This window comes from Pan paniscus, chromosome 10, assembly GCF_029289425.2.
Source record: "Pan paniscus chromosome 10, NHGRI_mPanPan1-v2.0_pri, whole genome shotgun sequence".
In the NCBI taxonomy this organism is placed as follows: Eukaryota; Metazoa; Chordata; class Mammalia; order Primates; family Hominidae; genus Pan; species Pan paniscus.
This window is the reverse complement of record NC_073259.2, coordinates 51,993,337-52,019,504: the sequence shown is the minus strand read 5'-3', so window position 1 is coordinate 52,019,504 and position 26,168 is coordinate 51,993,337. Positions and strand designations below refer to the sequence as shown.

The window sequence follows — 26,168 nt, the reverse complement described above, 5'->3', positions numbered from 1 at the left end:
GAGACTGAGGCAGAAGAATCGCTTGAACCCGGAAGGTGGAGGCTGTAGTGAGCCGAGAGAGTGCCACTGCGCTCCAGTCTGGGTGACAGAGACTCCGTCTCAAATAAATAAATAAACAAACAAACAAATAAATAATTTCTAGACAACTTAATTTCTCGTTCTAAGTAAGATCTTCTTTTTCTTAAATTTCTAATTTCATTAATCCTTGGCAAGTAGGAAAAGGACTGCTTATATATAAATGACACTGAAACAATCATCTACCCATTTCAAAGAATAAGTTAGCATCACACAATATACCTCCTCTACCAGCCCCCAGCTCCCCCACAAAGCTGGATTGATTTAAATCTAAAAAAGGGAGGGGAAAAAAACTGGTAGAAAGCTTTCCTATGCGTAATAAAGGTAAACACGATAAAGTAAAAAGTAGCCAATCTGAAAACAAAAATCATAAACCTCATACAGTACACACATTATGAACAAAATTTAAGTTTATACATAGGGGAAGTACTTCCAATAGGTATGGCATATAGATAATGATCTTACTGCTTTAAAATAAGATTTTCTAGGCAGGGTATGGTGGCTCATGCCTGCACTTTGGGAGGCCGAGGCAGGTGGATCACCTGAGGTCAGGAGTTCAAGACCAACCAGGCTGGCCAACACGGTGAAACCCCGTCTCTACTAAAAAATACAAAAAGAAAAAAACAAAAAAAGCTGGGCAGTTGGCACACACCTGTAATCCCAGCTACTTGTGAGGCTGAGGCAGGAGAACTGCTTGAACCCGGGAGGCGGAGGTTGCACTGAGCCAAGATCATGCCACTGCACTCCAGCCTGGGCAACGGAGCGAGACTCTGTCTCAAAAAAAAAAAAAAGCCAGGTGTGGTGTGCACGCCTGCAGTCACAGCTACTCAGGAAGCTAAGGTGGGAGGATCACTTGAGCCCAGAAGGTCAAGGCTGCAGTGAGCCATGATCTCAGGCCACTGTACTCCAGCTTGGGTAACAGAGTGAAACCTTGTCTCAGAAATAAAAAAAAAAAAAGATTTCTAAATCAAAAGTACATATTATTTTTTCATCAACCAAGTAATTTTCTCCTCCAAAAGCACAGAACATTTTAATTAATTAATTACTAGTATTTATTAAATACTATGTGTCAGGTTCGGACCAAGAATTTGCTATGGTCTGAATGTGTCCCCTCAAAATTCATATGTTGAAATCTAATTACTAACATGATGTTAGGAGGTAGGGCCTTTTGGTAGGTGATTAGGTCATGAGAGCAGAGCCCCCATGAATGGGATTAGTGGGGGGCCTTATAAAAGGGGACTGCCTCGCCTCTTCTACCATGTGAGAACACAGGGAGAAGGCGCCATCTATGAACCAGGAAATGGGTCCTCATCAGACACTGAATCTGCTGGTACCTTGACTTGGATTTCTAGTCTCCAGAACTGTAAGAAATAAATTTCTGTAGTTTCTAAGCTCTCTAGTCGATGGTATTTTGTTATAGCAGCCCAAAGAAACCAAGATAACCCTTCACAAATATGTAACGTAGATACCACTATGATCCTTCAGTGACCTAAAATACAAAGTATAGGGCACTGGTTTTATGTAAGATGTTTTTGCAATAACAAAGCAGAGATTAAAGTGGCTTTAGTAAGTAATTCAACTTTCTTTACTGTTCACTGACTCAACTCTCTTCTTCAAACATAACTGCAGAAAAAAGGGGGGAAAAGGGCTGGGCACGGTGGCTAATGCCTGTAATCCCAGCACTTTGGGAAGCCGAGGTGGGCGGATCATGAGGTCAGGAGATGGAGACCATCCTGGCTAACATGGTGAAACCCCATCTCTACTAAAAATACAAAAAATTAGCTGGGCATGGTGGCAGGCACCTGTAGTCCCAGCTACTTGGGAGGCTGAGGCAGGAGAATGGCATGAACCCGGGAGGCGGAGCTTGCAGTGAGCTGAGATCGCACCACTGCACTGCAGCCTGAGTGACAGAGCAAGACTCCATCTCAAAAAAAAAAAAAAAAGGGCGGGGGGGGGGGGGACTTCACTAAAAACAGTAGTGTGAAAATAGTGCCCAAACTATTCTCAATTTTTGGTTTTATAACAAGCTGGAGCACATATCTAAAACATAAATTCCTGGACCCCACTGCCAGGGCATTTTGATTTAACAGGTCTTAACTGGAGCCCAATGACCAGAATTTTTCCCAGAGGTCAGAAATTGGAAGAAAAAAAAAATCCCAACTTAAAATTTAAATTACCAAAATGATATTAGCTAAAATGTTGTTGTGTCAGGCACCATACTAGGTACTCTGTATCAGCTATTTAATATTTAATTTCAATTCTCACAAACAATATCATACTCTTCTCTCTGATGAAGAAAACAAGTTCAAGGTCAACACAGTCAGTAAGTGGCAAAGCTGAAGTCTGTCACTCCAAAACTCATACTTTCTATTCTTTAAGTTCTCAGTATATAACACTAGTATTCCCAGGATCCAGCAGAAATGACAATTCTATGGCCTAACCAGATCTAAAAAAGAAAGTGAAATAATTACCTCCCTGTGTGACAAGGAGACACATAAGGAGACTCCAAGGGCATGATGGGTCCAGGAATGGTATCACTGAAACATTTAGTAATTTCTTGATTCCCCACTACCAATACTGCTGTATAGCCACAGGTAAAATTTTGATAATCAATGTCAGGACTCATCAGTGAAATATGATAATTTAATCATCCTGAGTAACTAAAATGCAACAAAGTGGTATGAAGTAGTGATGTCCGGTAATAACTACTGCTTTCTGTCAAACACCTTAATACAGTCTGTCCACACTGAAGAGCTTGAGTATCTCCTTCTAGAACAGCCACTGCCTATCCAGCATTCCTTCTCCTTTGAGGCACCGCTCCTCTCCAACACCAATCATGTTATTCTGTCTGCCACAGGAATGTGCAAGTGACACAGAGTCAACAAATCAGAGTTCCCCATCCCAAGTAACACTGACTGGTCCACAAACGGGCATGCAACCCAGGCAAGTCCAATGACAGACTTTTCCTAGGATTTTGTATTTGAGATTAGAGAATAAAACCTGCAAGAACAGAAAAACCCCATGAACAAAGTTTTGTCTTTACTGGAAAAGAGTCCCCAGCCCTTAAGGTCCTTTGAGCTGCCCTGCTATCTGCAGTTTTTCCTTCATTTCAAAAACTGTATAAGCCTATAAATATGTTTTGCTTGAGATAGTTTTACTGAATTTTCATCAAAGACAACTAAGAATTCTATTACAAATTAAGTAAGGTAATCTAATGTACAGCCTGATGATTATAGTTAACAAAGTGTACAGTATACCTAAAATGTGCTAAGACAGTAGATCTTCAGTGCTTTCACCACAAAAAAAAACCCTATGTGAAGTGATGATGTTAAATAGCTTAACTGTGATCATTTCTCAATGTATATGTATGTCAAACTATCAAGTTGTATGCCTTAAACATATACAGTTTCTATTTATCAATTATACCCTACTAAAGCTAAAAAAATTTAAGTATTACCTACATTTTACAGGTGAGGAAATTAAAACACAGGCATGTGACACAATTTAGGCAAAGTCTCACAGCAACCAGAGCCAGAATACTGAGAACACGGGTTTATCTGACTCCAAGACCCATGTATTTTCTGATTATTAAAACCATGGCTTCAAACAGAATACACTAACGGATAAGAGATTCCACTGAAAAACTGTTCCTTTCATTTTAAAGTTCTTACTTCAAGGACTCCAAGTCTTTTGTCGTCATGAAATTCTATACCATGAATAGTTTTTATAAGATCTGACCAATGGAACTTACTGGGTACAAACCTAGATCCCGTGTTTAAAATAAAAAGAGAGAAACAGTTATAATCTTTCAAGTAAGATGTTATCAAAAGAGGCAAAAATGCAATAATACCTAAGTACTACTGAAAAGAGGAAGCTGCTGGCTTGCCCCATAGCCCCACTGCCCACTGAGTCCACTATCTAAACTAGACCCTTATCTTTCTTTACAGAAAGAGCTCTTGTATAACACTCCAAGGATACAGTTTCTAATCCTCCTCCAACACTGATTTGCTTTGGATCTTGGCCAAATGATTTATACATGAAGAGGTTAGGGATTTCTATACCGTATCTCATGGTGGCCAAAAAAGTTAATTTTTTTTTTTTTTTTTTTTGAGACAGGATCTTGCTCTGTCGCCCAGGTTGGATTACACTGGTGCAATCATAGCTCACTGTAGCCTTGAACTCCTGGGCTCAAGTGATCGTCCCACCTTAGCCTCCCAAAGTGCTGGGATTACAGGTGTGAAACACCACATTCAGTTAATTTTTTTTTAATTTTTTTATTTTTTGTAAAGATGGGTTGTTGACGAGGCTGGTGTCAAACTCCTGGCCTCCAGCAATCAATCATCCCCACTCAGCCTCCCCAAATTCTGGGATTACAGGCGTGAGCTACCGAGCGTTGCCAAAAGTTGATTTAATTCTATGAGATTTCTATAAAGATGTTATAAATGACGATATATAAAATAGAGTCCTGAGGTCTTAGTAATTTGCGTGATCTTAATCTAACCATAGAGTAAAACTTCACAATCCAACTTTTCCACGTTGTTCCCCTGCCCAAATGGTTTCTTATGCGCGCAAATGTGGTGACATGCTGTTCTTCATCACATTTTTTACAAAGAGAGATAAATACACCTATAGTTCTAACTTAGATGTACGCCTCATTTAAAATAAAGAGTAATGCTACTCAAAGGACCTAAAAAAGTACAGTATTTCGGTTGACTTAATCCTGACACATAAAACTTAACATTTCAGTAATGATTATATTGGATGTTTATTAACACTGAGGCTATTTTCGAAAATTTCAAATAATTTTATTAAAATTAGCTGGTCAAGCGAACAAAATTTGTAAATTTCTGTCACAAAATAAAATATCTAAGACCAAGGCACTAAAAATGTAATGTTAACATCAGTCTAATTTCATTCAATATTTAATTAAAATGTTGCTTCCTTACAATTCTACCCCATATAAAAATAATTCCTTTTCCATAATTGCAAATGCTTCACAATAACATACTAGGCCATAAACAGTTTAGCTTCAACCTGTCATTTTTCACGAGCTCATTCAAGTCTTCAGTGACTGCTTTCTCCCAGGACAGACAACTGAGGGTCCTGATGTAGGAATTACCCTGACTGTAATCAAATCTCAGGGTAAAAACATGACAAATCCGCTTTCCACGCTGCTCCTCTGCCCAAACTCCCCTTTCATTCTGGGAATGACCATCAACTCTCAAAATGATGTTAAACAACAGCCCACAACTGATCTATACTCCCTCTTCCGACAAACCCTATACTTCTCTATATCAAAGCAGCATTTGCCAAGTCTTGGTAGGGAGCACTTCAGGTCGTTCCCAGAGAGATGCCCATACATAAGGTGGAAGTGTCCATGTTGCAAGGCAGTGCAAACGCTCAGATTTCAAGCATTCATAATGCGTTGACAGAAACCTTTTTTTTCTATTTAAATCTCATGTTGATTCCCACTCTGGCAGTGATTACGTCCTAAGTCATTACGTCGCTTTTTAAATACCAATTTGTCAAGAAAGGTAACTCCATCCCATCCAACAACAGACTTGAGCACGCCAAGTATCGCTCATTTTTCTTAATTTGCTCTAAGTTTCTTAATAAACTGAGTGTTTCCAAAAGAAAATTTCACAACCCGCACAAATGCCATTTCCAAATTTAACTAACCATGGCTAATACTCAGAAGTGTAAGCGTTAACACAGGAAAATCAGCATGATGGACAAAATACACACACATATACACTCACACACACACACATAATCCTTAAACACTGAACTAGGGCGCCAGCCTCATGTTTAAATATCTCAACTTGAACTCCACTGAAACAAGAGGAAATTCTCACTAGCCAGGCAGCAGTAAGGCTTTTGTGGACACCTCTTATTTTCAAAGAACCCTCTTTTTAAAAAGTTGAAAATTAATTTCTAACTGCTTTAAAGGGCGCATGACTGGGTCAAAAGATAAACACAGAAAGTGTAGGACACTCTCAGGCGGGAGCAGCGCGGGTTTAGCCCCGGCCGGAGGAGAAGGAGGGAAATGAGTGAGGGGTCAGAGACAGGAGGAAAGACGCGGGAGACGCGGCACCCACCGGCGAGCAGCCCGGGCTAGGCCGAGCCCGCGCCCAGCGCCCCGCGCCCGCCGCGTCCCCCACACCGGGAACTGCCCGTACCTGTCCGACACGCCGGGATGCGCTGCGGGGCCCGCGACGCCGGCGCCTCTCACGGCGCCGCGTCCGCCGCCCGCGAGCCAGGAAGCCACTGCGGCCTGCGGCTTCCCGCCACCGCCGCCCGCTCCTTCTTCCAGGGACACGGCGAGCTGGCTGAAAGCGTAAAGGAGCGAGCAGAAGCCGCAGGCCACACACAGCACCACGACGCGCAGGTAGCGCCGCATCGCCCCGGCCGCGCTCCTCCTTCTCCGCCGCCGCCGCGCCCGCCCCGACGAACTGGAGCGGAGGGAGGGGCACCGCGCAGCCGCGGGCGCAACAAGTTCCTCACCCGCAGCCGCCCCCGCCGCCGCCTTGCGCCCGCTCCCTTCCTTCCCTCCCCGCCCACCACCTAGGCGAGCGCAGTCGCGGCTCCGGAGCTGAAGGACTACCCGCCCGGAAGACTGGACACCTCCTCTGCCGCCGCGCGCTCAAGGGTCAGCGGCAGCGACGCAACCCCGCCCCTCCCCCGGGCGGGAGGGCTGGACGCGCCGGCGCAGTTCGCGTGGGAGGGACGCAGGGCTGGCGCGCAGAGGGTGGTGTGAGTGCGCGGAACGCGGCGCGCTTGAGGGCTATAGCCAGCGCAGGCCGACGCGCAGGTGAATGGGAGCCCCGTGGGTCTCGACCGCCGAGAGAGGGGGAGCGAAAGCCTCAGGGCTCTGGAGGCAGTTGACCTAAATTCTAATTATGGTCCTTCCACATGGTAGTTTGTGACATTGGGCAACCTAAATTCTCTGAGCATGTTTCTTCGTCCCTAAAATGGAGCTACTATCCTCATCATGGGGTGGTTGTAAAGATTAAACTGTTTAACGCTCGAAAGCCGCCTAGCACTTAGAAGACACTTGACTAGGCCAGTTTCCTCTCCATCCTCCCCCAGCCTCTAAGTTTCTGTGATACTATAATGTGCACGAGCCATTTTCACCCAGATAAGCTCATTGCTTCGTGTGTTTGGTATGCGGACCTTACCTCTTGCCTCCCAGCAGACAGTGAGTTCCTGTAAGGCAGGGCTCTTCCCTTTGACCTTTTTGGCCTCCCTCACAACTCATTATTTTCATGTGCAAAACAATTAGTATTCTCTCCACAGAGCTTCTTTCTTCCCCAGTTCTTCTCCCTCTTCTTCTGTGTTTCCACTACGTTCATTCATTGACCATTTATAAAGCATCACTTGTGCCAAGCTCTGTGTGAGTACCTAGGGGTATAAAGAGGCCTAAGTGGAGCGTGGGTGGGACAGCGGATACTTGTAAATAAGCGCAACGCAGTGATAACAGACTTAAGATCCAGGCCTGTAAGGGTGTGGGCATACACACAAAGGAACAATCAGTTCTATCTGTGAGTATGGTCAAGAGAGACTTCATAGCAAAGGTGGCGCTAGAGTCTTGAGTCGGGTAAGGGAAGTAATTCCAGGCTGAAGGATCAATAAACAGGCTCTTGTGTAGGGAACTGTGTGAAGTTTGATACCACCAGCTAAGTGAATGCAAGAGAGGGTATGATGAGCGATAAGCGCGTAGAAGGGGCCAGACATTTGAGTGCTTTGTTTAGCACACCAAGGAGTTTGAATTTAATCTGCAAGACATTAGTGAACCATTGAAGGGTTTTTAAATAGGGAAGTAACATGATCACAATTGCATTTTAGAGAGCAGATTCTGGCTGTAATGTGGAGGCTGAAATAGAGAGAGGAGAGATTGGAGGCAGAAAGCAGCACCAGTGCCAAAAAGTGAGGGAAGGGATACTTAAAAATACACACACACACGAACACACATTCATGGGGAAAAATCATGCGTTTAACTGCTGAAATTGCATCTGGGGCGTTGAAAAGTTTGGCCATGAGATACAAGGTGGGGAAATGCTGCGCAAAATAGTAGCAGTCTCCATTTGGATCCTTGGCTCCCTATACCAAAAAAGTAGTGGTTCTGTAACCATGATAAAGTCACTAAACAAATTTAAGGTTCAACTTCCTTCCCTTCTTGCTTTACCTGATAAAAAATGAACATTAGCATGCTATCAAGATGTGTAAAGAGAATGAGAACATACATTTATGCATTCAATAAACATTTATTGAACATATTCTACATGCCAGACAAGGGGCTCTGATGCAGAGTATTCAGAAATAAAAGGAGTGTACTGCTCTCAAAGGGAAAACAGGCAAATAGAAACCACAAGAATACTAAATTAATACTTCCACTACACCTTACACTTCTTAGAGAAATGAAGATAAACTTAACGAAGTACCCAGAATGATAGGAAAAGCATTGATAAGAATGAAAATACCTTTTGAGAGAAAGCTGAAAGATATGGTACCAAGAAACTAGAGTAACAGCTAGTACTCAAAAAATGTTTAATTTAAAAGATACTAACTATAACTGTTCTGTATTTCAACAAAGAAACTAAACGTAGTAATAATTAAGAATAACTCCTTGACCCACAGATGGTTAAAATAATGGAATGGCAAAAAGAGAAGGCAAGCAGTTTTCATTTCTGCAACAATTTTATGAAAAGAGCATATCAGGAAAAATAGCCACTCATTTATTGACGTCAGGGTACTGGACCATATCATCCTTTTAGGTTCCTTCTAATCCTGTAATTTTCTGTTGAAAAATTATATAAACCATTCCAAAAATAGAAATGATTTTTCTATTACTCACACATCATCTTAACTGGTTATCTTGGAGGAGCTGTGTGCATGCTGGCATCCCCTCTAATTATTAACCGGATTTACACGTTGCATTTTGATATTCCTAAAATTAAGTTAATGAAAACGCTTTAACATATTTGATGTCACAACAGTTAGGTGTTTCTTCCATGTACTGCGTGAAGGTATGTATTCCTAAATCTATTTTTTTCTCTCTATACCAGTCTCTTAATTCTCTAATGATAGACTGATATCCAAATTTTTAATCCATGTTGACCTTCATTCATCGTATCAAATAGGTAAATTTAGGTGGAGAAAAAGTAATTTAAAATTATCAATATTTGTTGTTTAGGAGATAGAGATCTCCATGATCTGGAAAATTCTCTGATTCAGAATTAAGCCACATCTCAATAATTTTATATTTAAAAGATTAATCTTGATTTTTCGTATAGCTCTTAGTACATCCTGGATATATAATAGGTGTTCAATTAATGGGCGTTTTCTTTTTTTTTTTTTTTTTTTTGAGATGGAGTTTTGCTCTGTCACCAGGCTGGAGTGCAGTGGCACAATCTCAGCTCACTGCAACCTCCGCCTCTCGGGTTCAAGTGATTCTCCTGCCTCAGCCTCCTGAGTAGCTGGGACTACAGGCGCGTGCGTGCCACCAGGCCTGGCTAATTTTTTGTATTTTTAGTAGAGACGGGGTTTCATCATGTTGGCCAGAATAGTCTCTATCTCCTGACCTCGTGATCCACCCACCTCGGCCTCCCCAAAGTGCTGGGATTACAGCGTGAGCCACTGCGCCCGGCTCCCGTTTTCATTTTTTTAAAATGTCTTCTCTAAATCAGTCTAGAGCAGATTTGGGGGCCTGCTCAGCATTTTCTTTACACTTCTACCTTAAGTACTTGATTCCTTAAAAAAAAAAGACATGGAGAAAGTTAAATTCTACACCTTTTCAGAGTAAAATTCAAAAACTCTTTTTGCAGGAAAAAAAAAAAAACCTTTTTGCATGACTTCCATTTTATAAAGGTCTATGCATAATGGAATTTAATCCTTGGCTGGGCACGGTGGCTCACACCTGTAATCCCAGCACTTTGGGAGGTGGAGCTGGGAGGATTGCTTGAGGCCAGGAGATCAAAAACAGCTTGGGTAATATAATGAGACCCCTCTTTCTACAAAAAAAAAAAAAAAAAAAGTTTAATTTAATCTTTATAGCATTCCTATGAAGTAGGAGATGTTATTCTATTCTAAAAAAAAACAAAACAAACAAAAAAAAAACACGAGCCTGATAGAGATGTGACCACAGATAGCAAGAAAAATTTAAAAATAAAAACAATCCCCCCCCCAAAAAAGCAAACAGCCTGAAATTCAGAAATGTTCATTTACCACATGGTTAATAATAAGATCCAAAATTCAGATAGAAATCCTCTAAGATTTCTATTTCTTGTTCTTTTCCATTACGCCATGCTATCTCACTAGGAACAAATAAGCACTAAATGGAGTGGTACAAATTCAAATTGAAAGCAAAAAGGGAACCAATGTTATATGAAAATCTTTCAGACTGATCTTGGAGTCTAAAACAAAATTTACAATCAGTGAAATGCAAGTCAGATTAGTAGCAGAGCACAAAGAATCAGAAACTCAGGCTAAAAGTAAAATTCATTCTCTCCGCTAGTGGGCTTCTAGTATATTTCCCCATTTTCCACAGTCCAATTCCTAGAGACTTTGTTGGACTGGAGGAAAAGTTGGAATATAATGTTTAGTTTGCACAAAAATCTCATTTTATGTGTTCATTCAGACCAGTAACTGTAGGGAAAGAGTCAGAGGAAGGATGAAAGAGTAAAGTGATGCTCTTCATTCTTAAAAACACGTTGCTACAGGCCACAAGAGTAGAAAAAGAAGTAGTGAAAGATTAAAAAATAAATAAATAATTTAAACTGAAAAAAGAAAAGCGGTGGAAAACTAATTAATGAGGATGCCTTAACCTCCTATATGATACCAGAATTTTGCTGACATTTCCATCTACAAGGTAGGGAAAGTGTACAGTGGGCTAGGTGGGAAAGAGAACGAGGAATATCCTCTGGATGTCCCTCTATTTCTCCCTGGTTCAAACTTCAAGAACCCTGCATACCGATTAGTAAAACAGAATATATTATTTTTAAAAAATAGTAACGGCCAGGCGCAATGGCTCATGCCTGTAATCGCAGCACTTTGGGAGGCCAAGGCAGGAAGGTCACTTGAGCTCAGGAATTCAAGATGAGCCTGAGCAACATGGTGAAAACCCGTCTCTATAAAAAATGCAAGAATTAGCTGGGCATGGTGCTGTGCATCTGTGGTCCCAGCTACTCGGGAGGCTGAAGTGGGAGGATCACTTGAGCCCAGGAGGTGGAGGTTGCAGTGAGCCAAGATCACACCACTGAATACCAGCCTGGCTGACAGAGTGAGACTCCATCTCAAAACAAAAACAAACAAACAAACAAAAATTGTCAGTAAAATATAAAGCTAGATTTGTAGGGAAATTTAGTCATGACGAAATTTTGAATTAAAACACCCATAGGCCAGGTGTGGTGGCTTATGCCTGTAATCCCAGCACTTTGGGAAGCCGAAGTCGGTGGATCACCTGAGGTCAAGAGTTTGAGAACAGCCTGACCAACATAGTAAAACCCCGTCTCTACTAAAAACAGTCGGATCAACATAGTAAAATGCCGTCTCTACTAAAAATACAAAATTAGCCGGGCATGGTGGCACATGCCTGTAATCCCAGCTACTTGGGAGGCTGAGGCAGGAGAATCGCTTGAACCCGGGAGGCAGAGGTTACAGTGAGCTGAGATCGCGCCATTGCACTCCACCCTGGGCAACAAGAGCAAAAAGCCGTCTCAAAAAATTAAAAAATATATAAAAAAAGAAAACACCCATATGCAAATTCTTGTCATCAGCCAAGTCTCATAATTATAATATTAAAGAACAGACCTACTATTTGATAGCACAACAGGGTGACCATAGCATAATGGTACATTTTAAAAATAACTAAAACTGTATGTAATTGAATCGTTTGTAACACAGAGGATAAATGCTTGAAGGAATGGATACCCTATTCTCCATGATGTGATTATTTTGCATTGCCTGCCTTTATCAAAACATCTCATGTACCCTATAAATATATACACATACTATGTACCCCCAAACAAATTTTTTAAACTTTTAAAAGGAAATAAGCAAAGGAAGGAAGGAAGGAAGGGAGGGAGGGAGGGAGGAAGGAAGGGAGGAAAGAAAGAAAGAAAAGGTTTCAAGACTCTTCTGACCCAGGTTCCCAAACATTGAAGACTGAAAATAATTAAGAATTCTGATACTATCACACTTCTGTCTGATGCTTGGCTGAACTCATAATTCTTATTGTTCCCTCATATTCCATTCTATACAGAAATTACATCACTAGGTAATCCTGTTATGTTTGGTTTCCTTTATTTTTACATTTATATATTTTATTTTTAATAAAGTAAAAATTCTTTTTTGCTCTCTTTTCCAATTAAGTGAAAGTGTTCCTCAAATTATTTATCTTATTCTTTGCTAGAAAACATAGGCTTTTAAAAAATTTTTCCCTTATTAAAAGCCAAAAAATCCAGCACTTTGGGAGGCCGAGGCGGGCAGATCACAGGGTCAAGAGATTGAAACCATCCTGGCCAACATGGTGAAACCCTGTCTCTACTAAAAATACAAAAATTAGCTGGGCATGATGGCAAGTGCCTGTAGTCCCAGCTACTCGGGAGGCTGAGGCAGGAGAATCACTTGAACCCAGGAGGCGGAGGTTGCAGTGAGCAGAGATCGCGCCACTGCACTCCAGCCTGGCAACAGAGCAAGACTCTGTCTCAAAAACAAACAAACAAACAGACAACAACAAAAAAACTACTTCTCAGGCCTAAGGCCAGATCACTGCTCTTTTCTTCTGGGAACTCAACCTATTTTCTTTTTAAAAGTGCATTCACCACCACCCGCTTTCACCACTGTTATTCAACATACTACTGGAAGTCCTAGCTAGAGCAATCAGACAAGAGAAATAAATAAAGGGCATCCAAATTGGAACAGAAGTTGAATTATCCTTGTTTGCAGATAATTATAATCTTACATTTGGAAAAAACCTAAGGACTCCACCAAAAAACTATTAGAACTGATAAACAAATTCAGTAAAGTTTCAGGATAAAAAATCAACATACAAAAATCAGTAGCATTTCTATATGCCAAAAGTGAACAATCTGAAAAATAACAAAAGTAATCCCAATTAAAAGAGCCACAAATAAAATTAAATATCTAGGAATTAAAGAAGTGAAGGATCTCTACAATGAAAACTATAAAACATTGATGAAAGAAATTTAGAGGACACAAAAAAATGGAGAGATTCCATTTTGATGGATTAGAAGAATCATATTGTTAAAATGTTCATACTTACCTACCCAAAGCAATATACAGATTCAATGCTATCTCTATCAGAATACCAATGACATTCTCCACAGAAATAGAAATAACAATCCTAAAATTTATATGGAATCACAAAAGACACAGAATAGCCAAAGCTATCCTAATAAGCAAAAAGAACAAAACTAGAGGAATCACATTACCTGACTTCAAATTGTACTACAGAGCTATAGTAACCAAAATAGCATGGTAATGGCATAAAAACAGATACATAGACCAATGAAATAGAACCCAGAGGCCAGGCGCAGTGGCTCACACCTGTAATCCCAGCACTTTGGGAGACCAAGGCAGGTGGATCACTTGAGGCCAGGAGTTAGAGACCAACCTGGCCAACATGACGCAACCCGTCTCTACTAAAAATAAAAAATTAGCTGGGTGTGGTGGTGCACACCTGTAATCCCAGCTACTCAGGAGGCTGAGGCACGAGAATTCTTGAACCCAGGAGGTGGAGGTTGCAGTGAGCCAAGATTGCACCACTGTACTCCCACCTGGGTGACACAGTGAGATTCTGTCTCCAAAAAAAAAAAAAAAAAAAAAGAATAGAAAAGAAAAGAGAATCCAGAAACAAGTCCACACAGCTACAATGAATTCATTTTTGACAAAGGTGCCAACAATATACAATGGGAAAAGACAATCTCTTCAATAAATGGTGCTGGGAAAACTGGATATCCATATGCATAAGAATGAAACTAGACCCCTATCTCTCACCGTATACAGAAATCCAATCAAACTGGATTAAAGACTTAACTCTAAGACCTCAAACTATGAAATTACTAAAAGAAAACATTGGGGAAAATCTCCAGGACCTTGGTCTTGGCAAAAATTTCTTGAGTAACACCCCATAAGCACAGGCAACCAAAGCAAAAATGGACAAATGGAATCATATCAAGTTGAAAAGCTTCTGCACAGCAAAGGAAACAACAACATGAGGAAACCCACAGAATTGGAGAAAATATTTGCAAACTACCCCTCTGACCAGGGATTCATAACCAGAATATATAAGGAGCTCAAGCAACACTCTGTAGGAAAAAAAATCTAATAATCCAATCAAAATATGGGCCAAATGTTTGAATAGACATTTCTCAAAAGAAGATGTACAAATGGCAAAAAGGCATATGAAAAGGTGCTCAACATCACTGATCATCAGAGAAATGCAAATCAAAACTACAATGAGATATCATCTCACCCCAGTTAAAATGACTTTTATCCAAAAAACAGGCAATAACAAATGCTGGCAAGGATGTGGAGAAAAGGGAATCCTTGTACATTGTTGGTGGGAATGTAAATTAGTACAACCACTATGGAGAACAGTTTGGAGGTTCCTCAAAAAAAAACTAAAAATTGAGCTACCATAGTATCCAGCAATCCCATTGCTGGGTATATACCCAAAAGAAAGGAAATCAGTATATTGAAGAGATATCTGCACTCTGGTGTTTATTACAGCACTGTTTACAATAGCTAAGATTTGGGAGCAAAGTAAATGTCCATCAACAGATGACTGGATAAAGAAAATGTGGTACATACAAACAATGGAGTACTACTCACCCATAAAAAACATGAGATCCAGTCATTTGCAACAACATGGATGGAACTGGAGATGATTATGTTAAGTGAAATAAGCCGGGGTCAGAAAGACAAAAATCCCATGTTCTCACTTATTTGTGGGATCTAAAAATTAAAACAGTTAAACTCATGGAGACAGATAGTAGAAGGATGGTTACTAGAGGCTGGGAAGGGTAGATGGTGGGGGTGGTGAGGATAGTTAATGAGTACAAAAAAATAGAATGAATAAGACCTTCTATTTGATAACATAATTGTACATTTAAAAATAACTAAAAGAGTATAATTGGATTGTCAGTAACACAAATGATAAATGCTTGAGGAGATGGATACTCCAATCTCCATGATGTGGTTATTATGCATTACATGTCTGTATCAAAACATCTCATGTACCCTGTAAATATATACACCTCCTATGTACCCACAGAAATTAAAAATTAAAAAACAAAATGTGTTCACCGTCATTTTCTTTGTCCTTTAGAAGTCTTCTCCCAAACTAGTTTTATAACCTTCCAACTCTTCCCATTCTTGCTGACTCCAAAAGTAAACACAGGACCATTTTATTGTTGGATTATGAATTAAAAGAGGATAATGAAAATAATATCCATTTAGTTTCTGAATTTTCTTGCTAAAAGATTCATTAGAAAAATGATGATGAGGTGGTAGCTTTCATCCAAACTCCCTTCTTCCAGGTAGGTCAGCCGATTTAAATCTAGATGTAATCTAAAGACCTACTAAAACTGTATGTATTATTTCCACTCCTCAGGAATTCCAGATGGGGAGGTATGTATCTCACTGGATCCTTGCCCCAAATAGTTCCCCTAGGAGTTTATTCTTACAACTTGAAATAAGGAAGATTTTTTTTTAAATACTATTTGGCCTGATTTACACTAGATATTTGTGGCCATTTATAAAAACAAAAGAAAAACAAGTAGATAAAAATCAAACTCTGGAAAAATACAAAAAAGATCAAGAATAAGAAATTAGATTAAAATAGAAAAAGAGCCACCACCAGCCTCCATGGCTCACACCTATAATCCCAATACTTTAGGAGGCCAACTCGAGAGGATGGCTTGAGCCCAGGAGTTCAAGTCCAGCCTGGGCAATGTTGTGAAACCCAGTATTTATAAAAAATACAAAAAGAAGAAGAAAAAATTATATTTCACAATTTATTATTTGTCATGATGTGAAGCTTGAATCTTTATATTAAATCTTTTTCCTCTGATTAAAAAAAAAGACTAAAAAGTTAGAATGCAGATAAGCAGACAACCAAGCCCACATAATTATTAAAACCGAACTCAACTTTTTTTTTTTTTTTTTTGAGATGGAGTCTCGCTCTGTCACCCAGGCTGGAGTGCAGGGGTGGGATCTCTGCTCACTGCCACCTCCATCTCCTGGTTTCAAGCAATTCTCCTGCCTCAGTCTCCCAAGTAGCTGGGATTACAGGTGCCTGCCACTATGACTAGCTAATTTTTTGTATTTTTAGTAGAGACGGGGTTTCACCGTATTGGCCAGGCTGGTCTCGAACGCCCGACCTCAGGTGATCTGCCCACCTCGGCCTCCCAAAGTGCTGGGATTACAGGTGTGAGCCACCACACCCAGCCTGAACCCAATTTTAATAGGAGATTTCTCACAACTACAGCAAAAATATCGGGCAACCAATTAATAATCTGCTTTGTCCATAAGGAAAAGGCAATTTCTCAGGTGAAGTAAAGCTCTTTCTGAAATAAATCTGAATAAAATTTCTTTTGGACAGAGTGATGTAATACGCTTCTTCATCTACAAAAAGGACATAGCAGACCTCATTCAGCTGTTGTATGATTTTTTAAAAATTAGTGCAGGAAAATGATAAATTGTCTCACTTTACATGGCTTAAAGTCTTAAACTTTCAAAAATTCAAGCTGGAGTAAATAAAACTGGAGTTGGGCTAAAACTACTGGTGACACCCAAAATTATCAGCTTCAAACATCAAGATGAGGCCCTAACATTTTCAATGTGGACTTGCAGTAGATACTTTAGCCTAGGTGAATTTTCTAGAAACAAATGGGTGGCAAGCACTCTCTCTTGTCTGCATCTCATACATGTTTTTATTATTGTAGTTATGGCACTGTAATTATTTACAGTCTCTAAGATGGCCATTCCACATCTTATTGAGTATGTATACTCATACATAGTAAGTGTTCACTGAATTAAATAATACTCAATAAGTGTTCACTGAATTAAATAAGACTGATGTAAATAAAACCAAAGTCAACAAAATACTTACTGTATTACAACAGTGAAATAGCTATTACAGTCCATAACTCCCAGCAACAGGGGAGACTAAGAATGTGAAACATGTCCCAGAGCACCGAAGCCTTCCAGGTAGCTACTTGATTTTTTCCATTGAAGTATTTAGTCTTATGGCATTTCATATGCTCCAGAATTAGACTATTCCATAAAGACAGGAATATCTGCACCGGCTAAGCACAAAGCCTAATTCAGTTGACCCTTAAACAATGTGGCGGTTAGAGACACCAACCCTCAAGCAGTCAAAACCTCGCATACAACTTTTGACTCCCCCAAAACGTAACTACTAATAGCCTACTGTTGACCAAAAGCCTTACTGATAACATAAAGTTAATTAACACATATTTTGTATATGTATTATATACTGTATTCTTCAACAAAGTAAGCTAGAGAAATTGTTAAATCATTAGGAAGGAAAAATATATTTACTATTCATTAAGTGGAAGTTGATCATCATAAAGGTCTTCATCCTCATAGTCTTCATGTTGAGTAGGCTGAGGAAAAAGAGGAATGGTTGATTTTGCTGTCTTCGACGTGGCAGAGTTGGAAGAAAATCCATGTGTAAGTGCACCCAGGCAGTTAAAACCCATGTTGTTCAAGGGTCAACTCCACATTACATACTTAAAATTTAAATTATCTGGGCTGGTAGGAATGTGCATTCAGGAAAGTAGTTAATAATTTCCTTTTGTTCTTACAAAAGGCCACATATATCTAGTGTAAATCACGCCAAATAATATTTTTAAAAAACCTTCAAGTTGTAAGAATAAACCCCTGGGGGAACTTTTTGGGGCAAGGACCCAGTGAAATAGATACCTCCCCAACTGGAATTCCTAAGGAGTGGAAATAATACACACAGGTTTAGTGGGTCTTGAATTACCTTATAATTCAAGGTAAAACTTCTCTGTGACAGCTTCCTAAAGCGAACTGGTTTTGATGAACATCATTCTGTATTACACATACTGCTGTCTTAGTAAATAGTCTACTAAACACAAGTTAAACTTTAGCTAATGACAGAGTCATCATGAAGATGCTTTATCATGTTTTTAAAACGTCACCAGAGACTTATGTGCTGTAAGTTCTATTTGTTCTGTCCCTTCCTAGTGATTCTACCATTATCCAGACTGAATCCCAGTGTCCCCTTTTCTAATTTTTTTCATAACTTTTGCTTTTTCCCCTTCTTCTTCACTTTTTTTTTCCATCCCTGTCCTTCGTTGCCTGTGATAGAAGTGGGGCTTACTTTTTATCACCCTCAATGGCCAGGGAGGGCATTCTTTTCCTTCTGCTTTTGAAAAATGATCAGTAACAACGTATATTCTGTAACCTTGTCTTTTTATTCTGATCAGTGATTTTTGTCATTGGTAACTGTTCTGAATTTCTTCAGTTTTTCCTACATTCTTTGTTCCAGACAACTGAAGGTGCCTGGGGATATACAGGAGAGGGCGAGTGCTAAGAAGTCAAAGCGTTCTTTTACTATTATTTTCCTTACATACGCACTCACTTTTCTGCTTTCACTTAATTTTCAAAGTACAGTGCGGAAACTTCTACCAATGACTTACTAAATAGCTCAGTTCCTACATCAAGTCCTTAAAAGATTCTGGAAAAGAGGTAAGTAGCAGAGCAAAAAAGTATCTCAATCCACTTTTTTTTTTTTTTTTTTTTTTTTTGCTATAACAGAATACCTGAGACTGGGCAATTTATAAAGAAAACAGATTTATTTTGGCTTATGAGTCCAAAGGCTGAGGAGTCCAAGATCAGGGAGCCCATCTGATGAGGGCCTCATGCTGCTTCAACTCATGGTGGAAAGCAGATGGTGAACTGAGGAGGGCAAAGAGAACAGAACACAAGAAGCATCCTCACTTTATAACAACCCACTCTTGTGAGAATTCATCCATTCCTGCAAGTGCGAATCCATTCCAGAACTAACTGAGCCTCATGAGAAAGCCTTTAATCCATCTGAATGACCTAATCACCTCTTAAAGGCACCACCTACCAACACAATCAAACTGGGGACTCAGGCCTCAGCATGAGTTTTGGTGAGGACAAACCATATCCAAACCATAGCAGGAAGTTTAAAAAAGCGAGTGGGGGAAGCCTCAGTGGAAACGAAAACTTCTAGACCATTTACCATTAATGCAGAGGCTACATTCTTTCAGTCTATAAGGATCTTTATCTAAAAGTTAATAAACATGCTATCAACTTAGAAAGGCTGAAGTTTCTCTTCCTTTTTAAATGTTTTCACTTTGTCTATTATCCACTATCATTTTAGGAAAGCATTTAATAAAAATAAAACCTTTATTTCTATTGTATAATACAAAAGGTTTTAAGAATATTCTTCTGTGCCTCAAAGTATATTCACTTTTTAAATATACATATATATATGTATATTCAAATTTTTTTATAGAGATGAGCTTTCACCATGTTGCCCAGGCTGGTCCTTGGCTCAAAATATCTGCCCGCTTCAGCCCAAAGTGCTGGGATTACTGGCATGAGCCATCACACCCGGCCTATCTTCACTCTTACTTATAGCAAAGTAAGGTAATAAATGCTGGAAAACATCCAAATTCTTTTTGTATGGAATTTGGCTAAAAGAACCCAGTGCTCAAACCACACTGTAAGTTCATGAAACAGAGAAAAACATGTACCCTAAAGCTAGGTTCTGAATCTTTCGCATATTTTAACGTCAGTTCTATTTATGGAATTTGGGTCTGTTTTCCTGGTGTGGAAGTGTACTTGAAGTAGGGTGAAACAAAGGCAGGTTGAGATACCTGTGATTAATAAAAGTAAAATAATTTCAAGTCAACTTAATTCATTTCTCCAATCTCATAGTGCACACCCACCAGGTTCTTTAATTATGGAAAGATGGTCTTTCTGCATCCAGAGAAAACATCTGATATTACACTGAAAATTTAGTGAAATCTATAAAACACTATTACTTTAGGTCATCCAAGAGGGCAGGAAAATAACTGTTACAAAAAATATTTTTGTATTTTTGTAATGGGATTTTACCTATAACAATGGTAAAAGCTCACATTTACTGAGTGACCAGTATGTGTCAGATAATTAAGAATTTTACATGGATTGACTTAATCCTCCCAAAAACCCTATAAATTAGATGTGATTACCATTATTAGCCCTGTTTTATAGATGGAAAGTAAGCTTGGGTAATTTAAGTTCATTTCCATTCTACAACAGGATTCAAACATGAGGTGTCAGTTAGCACACTTAATCTCCATGCTACACCGTGTTCCCGCCTATGTAGAAAGATGAGTATCTTCCCACCTATGTAGAAATATGAGTATGCTCCATTCAGGTAAAATCCCATCTCCTGTCAGATTTTTCTCTCTTGCAGCTCATTTAAAATACATCCTGAAAGTTATTTGATCATAAGATGTAATTCCTTTAAAGCATAGTTTTTGACTTAAAAATTAAATATTTTCCCTATTACATTTTTAAATTTTTACTATCTCCAAAAATGTATAAAACATTTGAAACATGTTAAAAACAAATAAGACAAAAAAATTCATGTTTTAAAGGAACATATCTGGTTAGCTGGTATTCCATTGAAAGTATCTTATAATAAACACAAATTTTAATTTTTCATTTAACAACACTAAAGAATGAGGTATATAAATGTTTTAATCACAGACTTTTACTGTATGCAATTAATTGTATTTCACAACTAGCATCTTACAAAAAAGACAGTACCACTGTGCCTGTAAAAAGTACTGTAATTAAACAGAAAATTACATTACCACATGAAACCACCAAATATCACAACTGTTAGGGTCTACAGTTTTATTTTTTCTTCAAATGTTATCATGATGTCTTATGTGATATTTTGCATCCACATTCTATTTTTAAGTTCATTTACAATTCAGAAGTCTCCTTTAGGTAGATATATATTAAGCAAATGGTTAAGAGAAAGCAGGAGACCCCAGGAGAATTTAAGTACTGTGTGGTTTCTAGGTTGAAATTCTAAATACAACATAAAACACTTTAAATAGTTGTAAACAAAAATGCAAAATCTGTAGTCATAAAAATATTTTATTGGTAATTTTACATAGTATAAGTGGGGCTATACTTTTTTCCTTTCAGGATACTGAGAAATGTGTAAACTGGCAGCTGTGTCTGAAAATAGGGTACTATGATTTTCATAAGAATTATTGTATTTAATAAGAGGCCAATTAGACTGATTTAAAATTAGTTATTTCCCATTTCTGTGCAATAATTCCCATTTCTGTTTTAATTAGATTCATACTTCTATGGCCCTGGATAAGTTTGGGACAAGAAAACAATGATAAAACTATCATTAAGTTAAAGCTTTTCTAAAATTGCAGCTTGTAAAATATGGCAAGTTTCTTTTCTCTTGTTTTTGCCAAATGCTTATAATTATTTGAATTTTAATGTTTTATATGATACAGAAAATACCAGTGTTCAATGACAATAGCACTAAACCTGAATTATAAAGCTAAATAATCAATGTTTTATTGTTTACTAGTCCGCTAGTAAACATTACAATAAATGAATGTTTTGAAAAATAAGCAAACAAAAAAACCTCAAAAAATAGATAAAACCAGAAACATAATTCAGGAACAATAATTAGTAAAACGTGTCAAAAACATTGGCAAAGGTTCATACAAATTCTTTATTTAATAACAATTTTCCTATTTAACCACACCAAGTACCAGCAGGTGTATTTAAGAGGATAACCATTAAGAAAAACCTGTTGCAGCAATAGTTAAGTTGTTCTTTGACTTGTATACATATAACTATCTGTTTCACAATTCTCAAATAATACATATTTAGGCAGCTTGCACTATGTTATAAAAAATTTAAATTCGTTACATGCCAATAGTAGAGAATTCAAGAATTATGTGTTAGAATTCACTAAACTAAAAGTGAAAATACACTTACCAATAACACTGCATAATGAATAATTCAACCACATTTTCATGGCACTTAACTGCAGAGACCAAAATGTTAAGTCTGGAAATGTTTGGTAGGCATCATTGCAATAAAATCTAACAAATTCTAACAAATTTCTATTTTATGTAAAACTCAAATTATGGATTGTGCATGAATGTATCTGTCATGAAAATGTGGTACCTCTTGGCGTAATCTGTGTATTTGCATGGTAGGACAGAAGTGACTAAGAAATTGGAGAAAATAAACTTTAATGAGATTCTCCATTCAATGATGAGGCTTCTCCTCTGGGTGAAGATGACCTGGACATTCCTCTCTCTGTGTTATCAGAGCTAGAGCCGCTTTGACTGTGTTGATCTGCAGAAGCAGCACTAGATGCAGGCGGTGACTTTGTTTTCTCCTTAAAGTCTGTAATAATGACTGTCAGATCTCCAACAGTAACTTCCAAATGCTGAGCACTACTCCGATCCACATTTTTCAATCTTGGCCTAAACATAAAAAAATGAAATTTTAAACTAGCTTTTCCCTCTACCAAATTTCTGAGCATATAATAAATAATAAAAGTGGTAAAAGTAACAAAATGAATACATATATTTAAAGCAATTTATGTGTAACTAGCCACAAAAACATCATAAAATGTTTCAACTCATTAACATTAATCAAACCAATCATTCATGAACATTCTTCAATGCAACCAAAAAACTGTGACAGCCTAGAAGTAGAACTTGTGCTTCTATAGCTGTATCATAATTTTGCAGACAGCTTATTAATTTTATTAAAATAGATGTTTTAGACAACAATGAAATAGTTGCACCATGGAGGAAGGTGATAAAAGCTAAGGTTGAGCTACATGCAAGGAAGACTGTTACTCCACTGACACACACTAATAAGGGTATCATGATTGTTATGACTGAACGCATGACCATTTTGATAGGTTAAAACCCATGCAATTATCTGTTCGGTATGTTGAAAACCACTCCTGGTTCAAATAGCTCTTCTTAAGGGAAAAACAAAACAAAACAAAACAAACCCAGACACAAATGTCTTCCAATCTCGTAAAAAGAAAAAAGCATCATCACATTTAAGCTTGTATTTGTGGCTTCTGTGTTTAATTTCCTATGTATCTTTCAAACTCAGTAAAACCTTTCCTGATACCTTATAATAAAGGAGACCAAATATTTTACTTCCACTTTGTGTATATTAGTATATCAAGGTTAAAAAAAAATTAAATGGTTTTATTATTTCAAAAATGTCATAAAACACTCTTCACATTTACCTGGTTTTCTTATGGCTATTCTTTTTGCTAGTTGTTTCCTTTTCACTTTTTTCTTTTTCTACTTTATCTTTTTTCTCTTTCTTTGACTGTGTAGGAGGCACAAACTGCTGAGTAACCTGCTGTGCAACCAACTGGGAGACAGGTCGAGGTTTCCTGTGTGCATGTTAAAAAGAAAGGTATTTTAAATTACAACTTAAAACATAAGTGCTTTATGACAGAATATCTCACATTATGAAAACAAGTTAATAACAATAACTTTCAAGTATAAAAATTCCTCATGTATAAGGTAATTTAAATATACAATTTTAAAGATATATATCAGTTTTTCCCGTTCAACAAAAATGGAACAAACTATAACAATTAAAATTTATAGTCTAAGATATATGCTCAAACATTAGAATACTGTTACGTAAATCAACATAAGAAATTATTTTAAATGTATATCAAAAAAATGGGATGTACCCATATAAACATGAGTTCTAAAAATCAAACTTCAAAGTTTTCACTGAAATAATAATTTATCCCTCCTTCAGAGAAGGAAATACCTGACCATTTGTGACAATGGCTATCTGTTCTTTAAAGCTTTTCATTTATTCATTTAATAAACATTTATTATCAAAATTTCTCACTCCTTATTGCTTAAATCCTTTAAGTTTCTTACATCTCCAGCCACAATCTCACCATGCTCTTTTGACCCTGGAGATCTGCCCAGTCTTTTGAGACTCATCTACTTGCTAACTTACTCATTTAGAAAATATTTATTGAGGACCTACTGTAAGAACTGTTCAGGGATATCTGAAATGTTGCCTGGCTTCAACATCTGATGCTGGTACAAGCTTTCACCTGTCCAGCTTTGCCACAGAACTTGCACAACTGAGGTTAAGATTCAAAATACAGTCTCTAAGTTCTTAAGAGAGAAAGAAGGATATAGCAAGGAAAGAGGCAGAGGGAAGGAGGGAAGAAGATAAAAATACATTTTAACAGATGCTCTACAAACAATGGTAACTTTATTGCCTGAAAAATCCTCACCCTTTTTTGGTTAGTACAGTTTTTAAAAAATCTTTTTTTCTCCTGTTCCTCTATGGCAAGACAACATAAAAAATAATGAGAAAATATTGTACAATCTAAGAATTAAAGCTGCATGGCTGAGAGAAAATAGGAAACAGTATGTAAAGCAGATATCAGGAGATGGATAATGAATTTTGCTCAGGGCCTAGACAGTCTGAACTACTGAAAGGATATCCAGGACAGATGTCCAATATACAACTTAAAAAATAGGACTGACATAGAGTTTGAGATGTAGATTAAGAGTTGCACAAATAAAAGTGATATTGAAAGTATGGTAGTTAACGGCTGAGGTTAGAAAAGGGTTAAGGTGGTGGTTTTCAAATATAAGGTACATCAGAATCACCAAGAAGGCTTGTTTAGCTTGCTTAGCCCTACCCCGCAGGATTTCTGATTCAGTAGGCCTTGAAGTAGAGCCCAAGAAACTGTATTTCTAACTAGTTTCCAAGTTATGCTGATGTCTCTGGGGACCACACTTTAAAAAGAAGCTTGAGGAAATGCAATATATCTGGTGAATACTGTTACTACTATAAGATAAAGTTTGAGATGGAGAGCAGAGTGGCAGAGTGAAAAAAAACCAAGCTGGACAGATAAGAAGGGATCCCATGATTAAAAGCTAAGCAGTCTGATTTTATCCTTAAGTGATGATAAGTCACTGAAGAAATTCAGACTTGAATTTTACAAAGATTACTGGCATTAGTCTGAAACAGAAAGGTACTACACTACAGTAGAAGTAAAAATGTGAGACTAGTGGTCTAATAAATGATCATGTAATCTCTGTACCTAGTGTTGTTTGTTGTTATTTTCTAACCATCAACAAATTTTCTATAGTGGTTCTTTTTTTCTGTTCTTGAGTAGTTGCATATCTTTCTCTTTTTATCCTAGGCTTACCTAAATGTATACTACACAACTATTCCATTTTTATTCTTATTTTAATGTGAAGGTTGATTTTCACTTAAAGATTATGATTTTTGTACCTCAATTCTATGATTATTTCATCTGGTTCAATTTTGAGAGAAAAGAAGCACAAAACATAAATGTATATAGTTCAATTATTCAAATAAAGTTCTCTGCTGCTCTCTAGGAGCTAAAGAGCTTTCACTGAAGGAAGGAGGAACACAGTTTATGATGATCTTTTTACAACATCATAAGTCACTCAACTCCATGCCCTATTAAAAATAAAGCCCTTCTATCTCCAGGTATCTTAAGGTTTGTGATCCCTTTTCTATTTGATGAGAAAAATCAGGATAGGAGGAAATTTTAGAGGTAGGAAATAGTTAACTCAGGAAATAAAGGGCAGAGTATCATTTATAAAATATACCCTTTTATGTTCACAGATTTATCACTCATGGTTTTGACAGTACACTTTTAGTAATGCCAAAGGTTCTGTGATAAGGAGTTGATGTGCACAAAATGGTTGCCTAGTTAATAAATGACTACTGTCTAGCCACTGGCCAACTACAGTCCATCATCTACTTATTCACATATGCCATGATTAGACTGTATTTGTCAGATATGATGTTCACCAATTTGGGGATCCCTATGTATCTTTCATAGATAGCCCAAATAGAAGGTATAAGTTTGGCAGTCTGTTGATTTACTATAATGTAAGAAAAGGGGGAACATTTTATTACGCATTAGGACAAAATATTTTTGGAGCTGGCTGACCTTC

General features: G+C 38.0%; 2 protein-coding genes across 10 annotated transcripts in view; both read right to left on the bottom strand.

Annotated features, from left to right (window-relative positions):
* Positions 1 to 20,689, bottom strand: part of GXYLT1 (glucoside xylosyltransferase 1) — a 77,153-nt gene extending 56,464 nt beyond the window's left edge. For both annotated transcript variants that reach the window (XM_034936020.3, XM_034936021.3), the window contains exon 1: positions 6,255 to 20,689. In XM_034936020.3, the coding sequence (XP_034791911.1) occupies positions 6,255 to 6,475 (221 nt within the window). In that variant the 5' untranslated portion in view covers positions 6,476 to 20,689. The remainder of the gene's footprint in view (positions 1 to 6,254) is intronic.
* A 161-nt stretch (positions 20,690 to 20,850) lies between these two features.
* YAF2 (YY1 associated factor 2) overlaps positions 20,851 to 26,168 on the bottom strand; it is a 76,877-nt gene continuing 71,559 nt past the window's right edge. For 4 of the 8 annotated variants that reach the window (XM_003825731.5, XM_003825730.5, XM_034936018.3 and 1 more), the window contains 2 exons: positions 23,432 to 23,584; positions 20,851 to 22,643 (listed from right to left, as the gene is read on the bottom strand). In XM_003825731.5, coding sequence (XP_003825779.1) covers positions 22,406 to 22,643; positions 23,432 to 23,584 — 391 coding nt within the window. In that variant the 3' untranslated portion in view covers positions 20,851 to 22,405. Of the gene's footprint in view, positions 22,644 to 23,431; positions 23,585 to 26,168 lie in introns of those variants that run through there. The other 4 variants (XR_004665706.3, XR_608330.5, XR_008954656.2 and 1 more) reach the window with 4 other exon arrangements.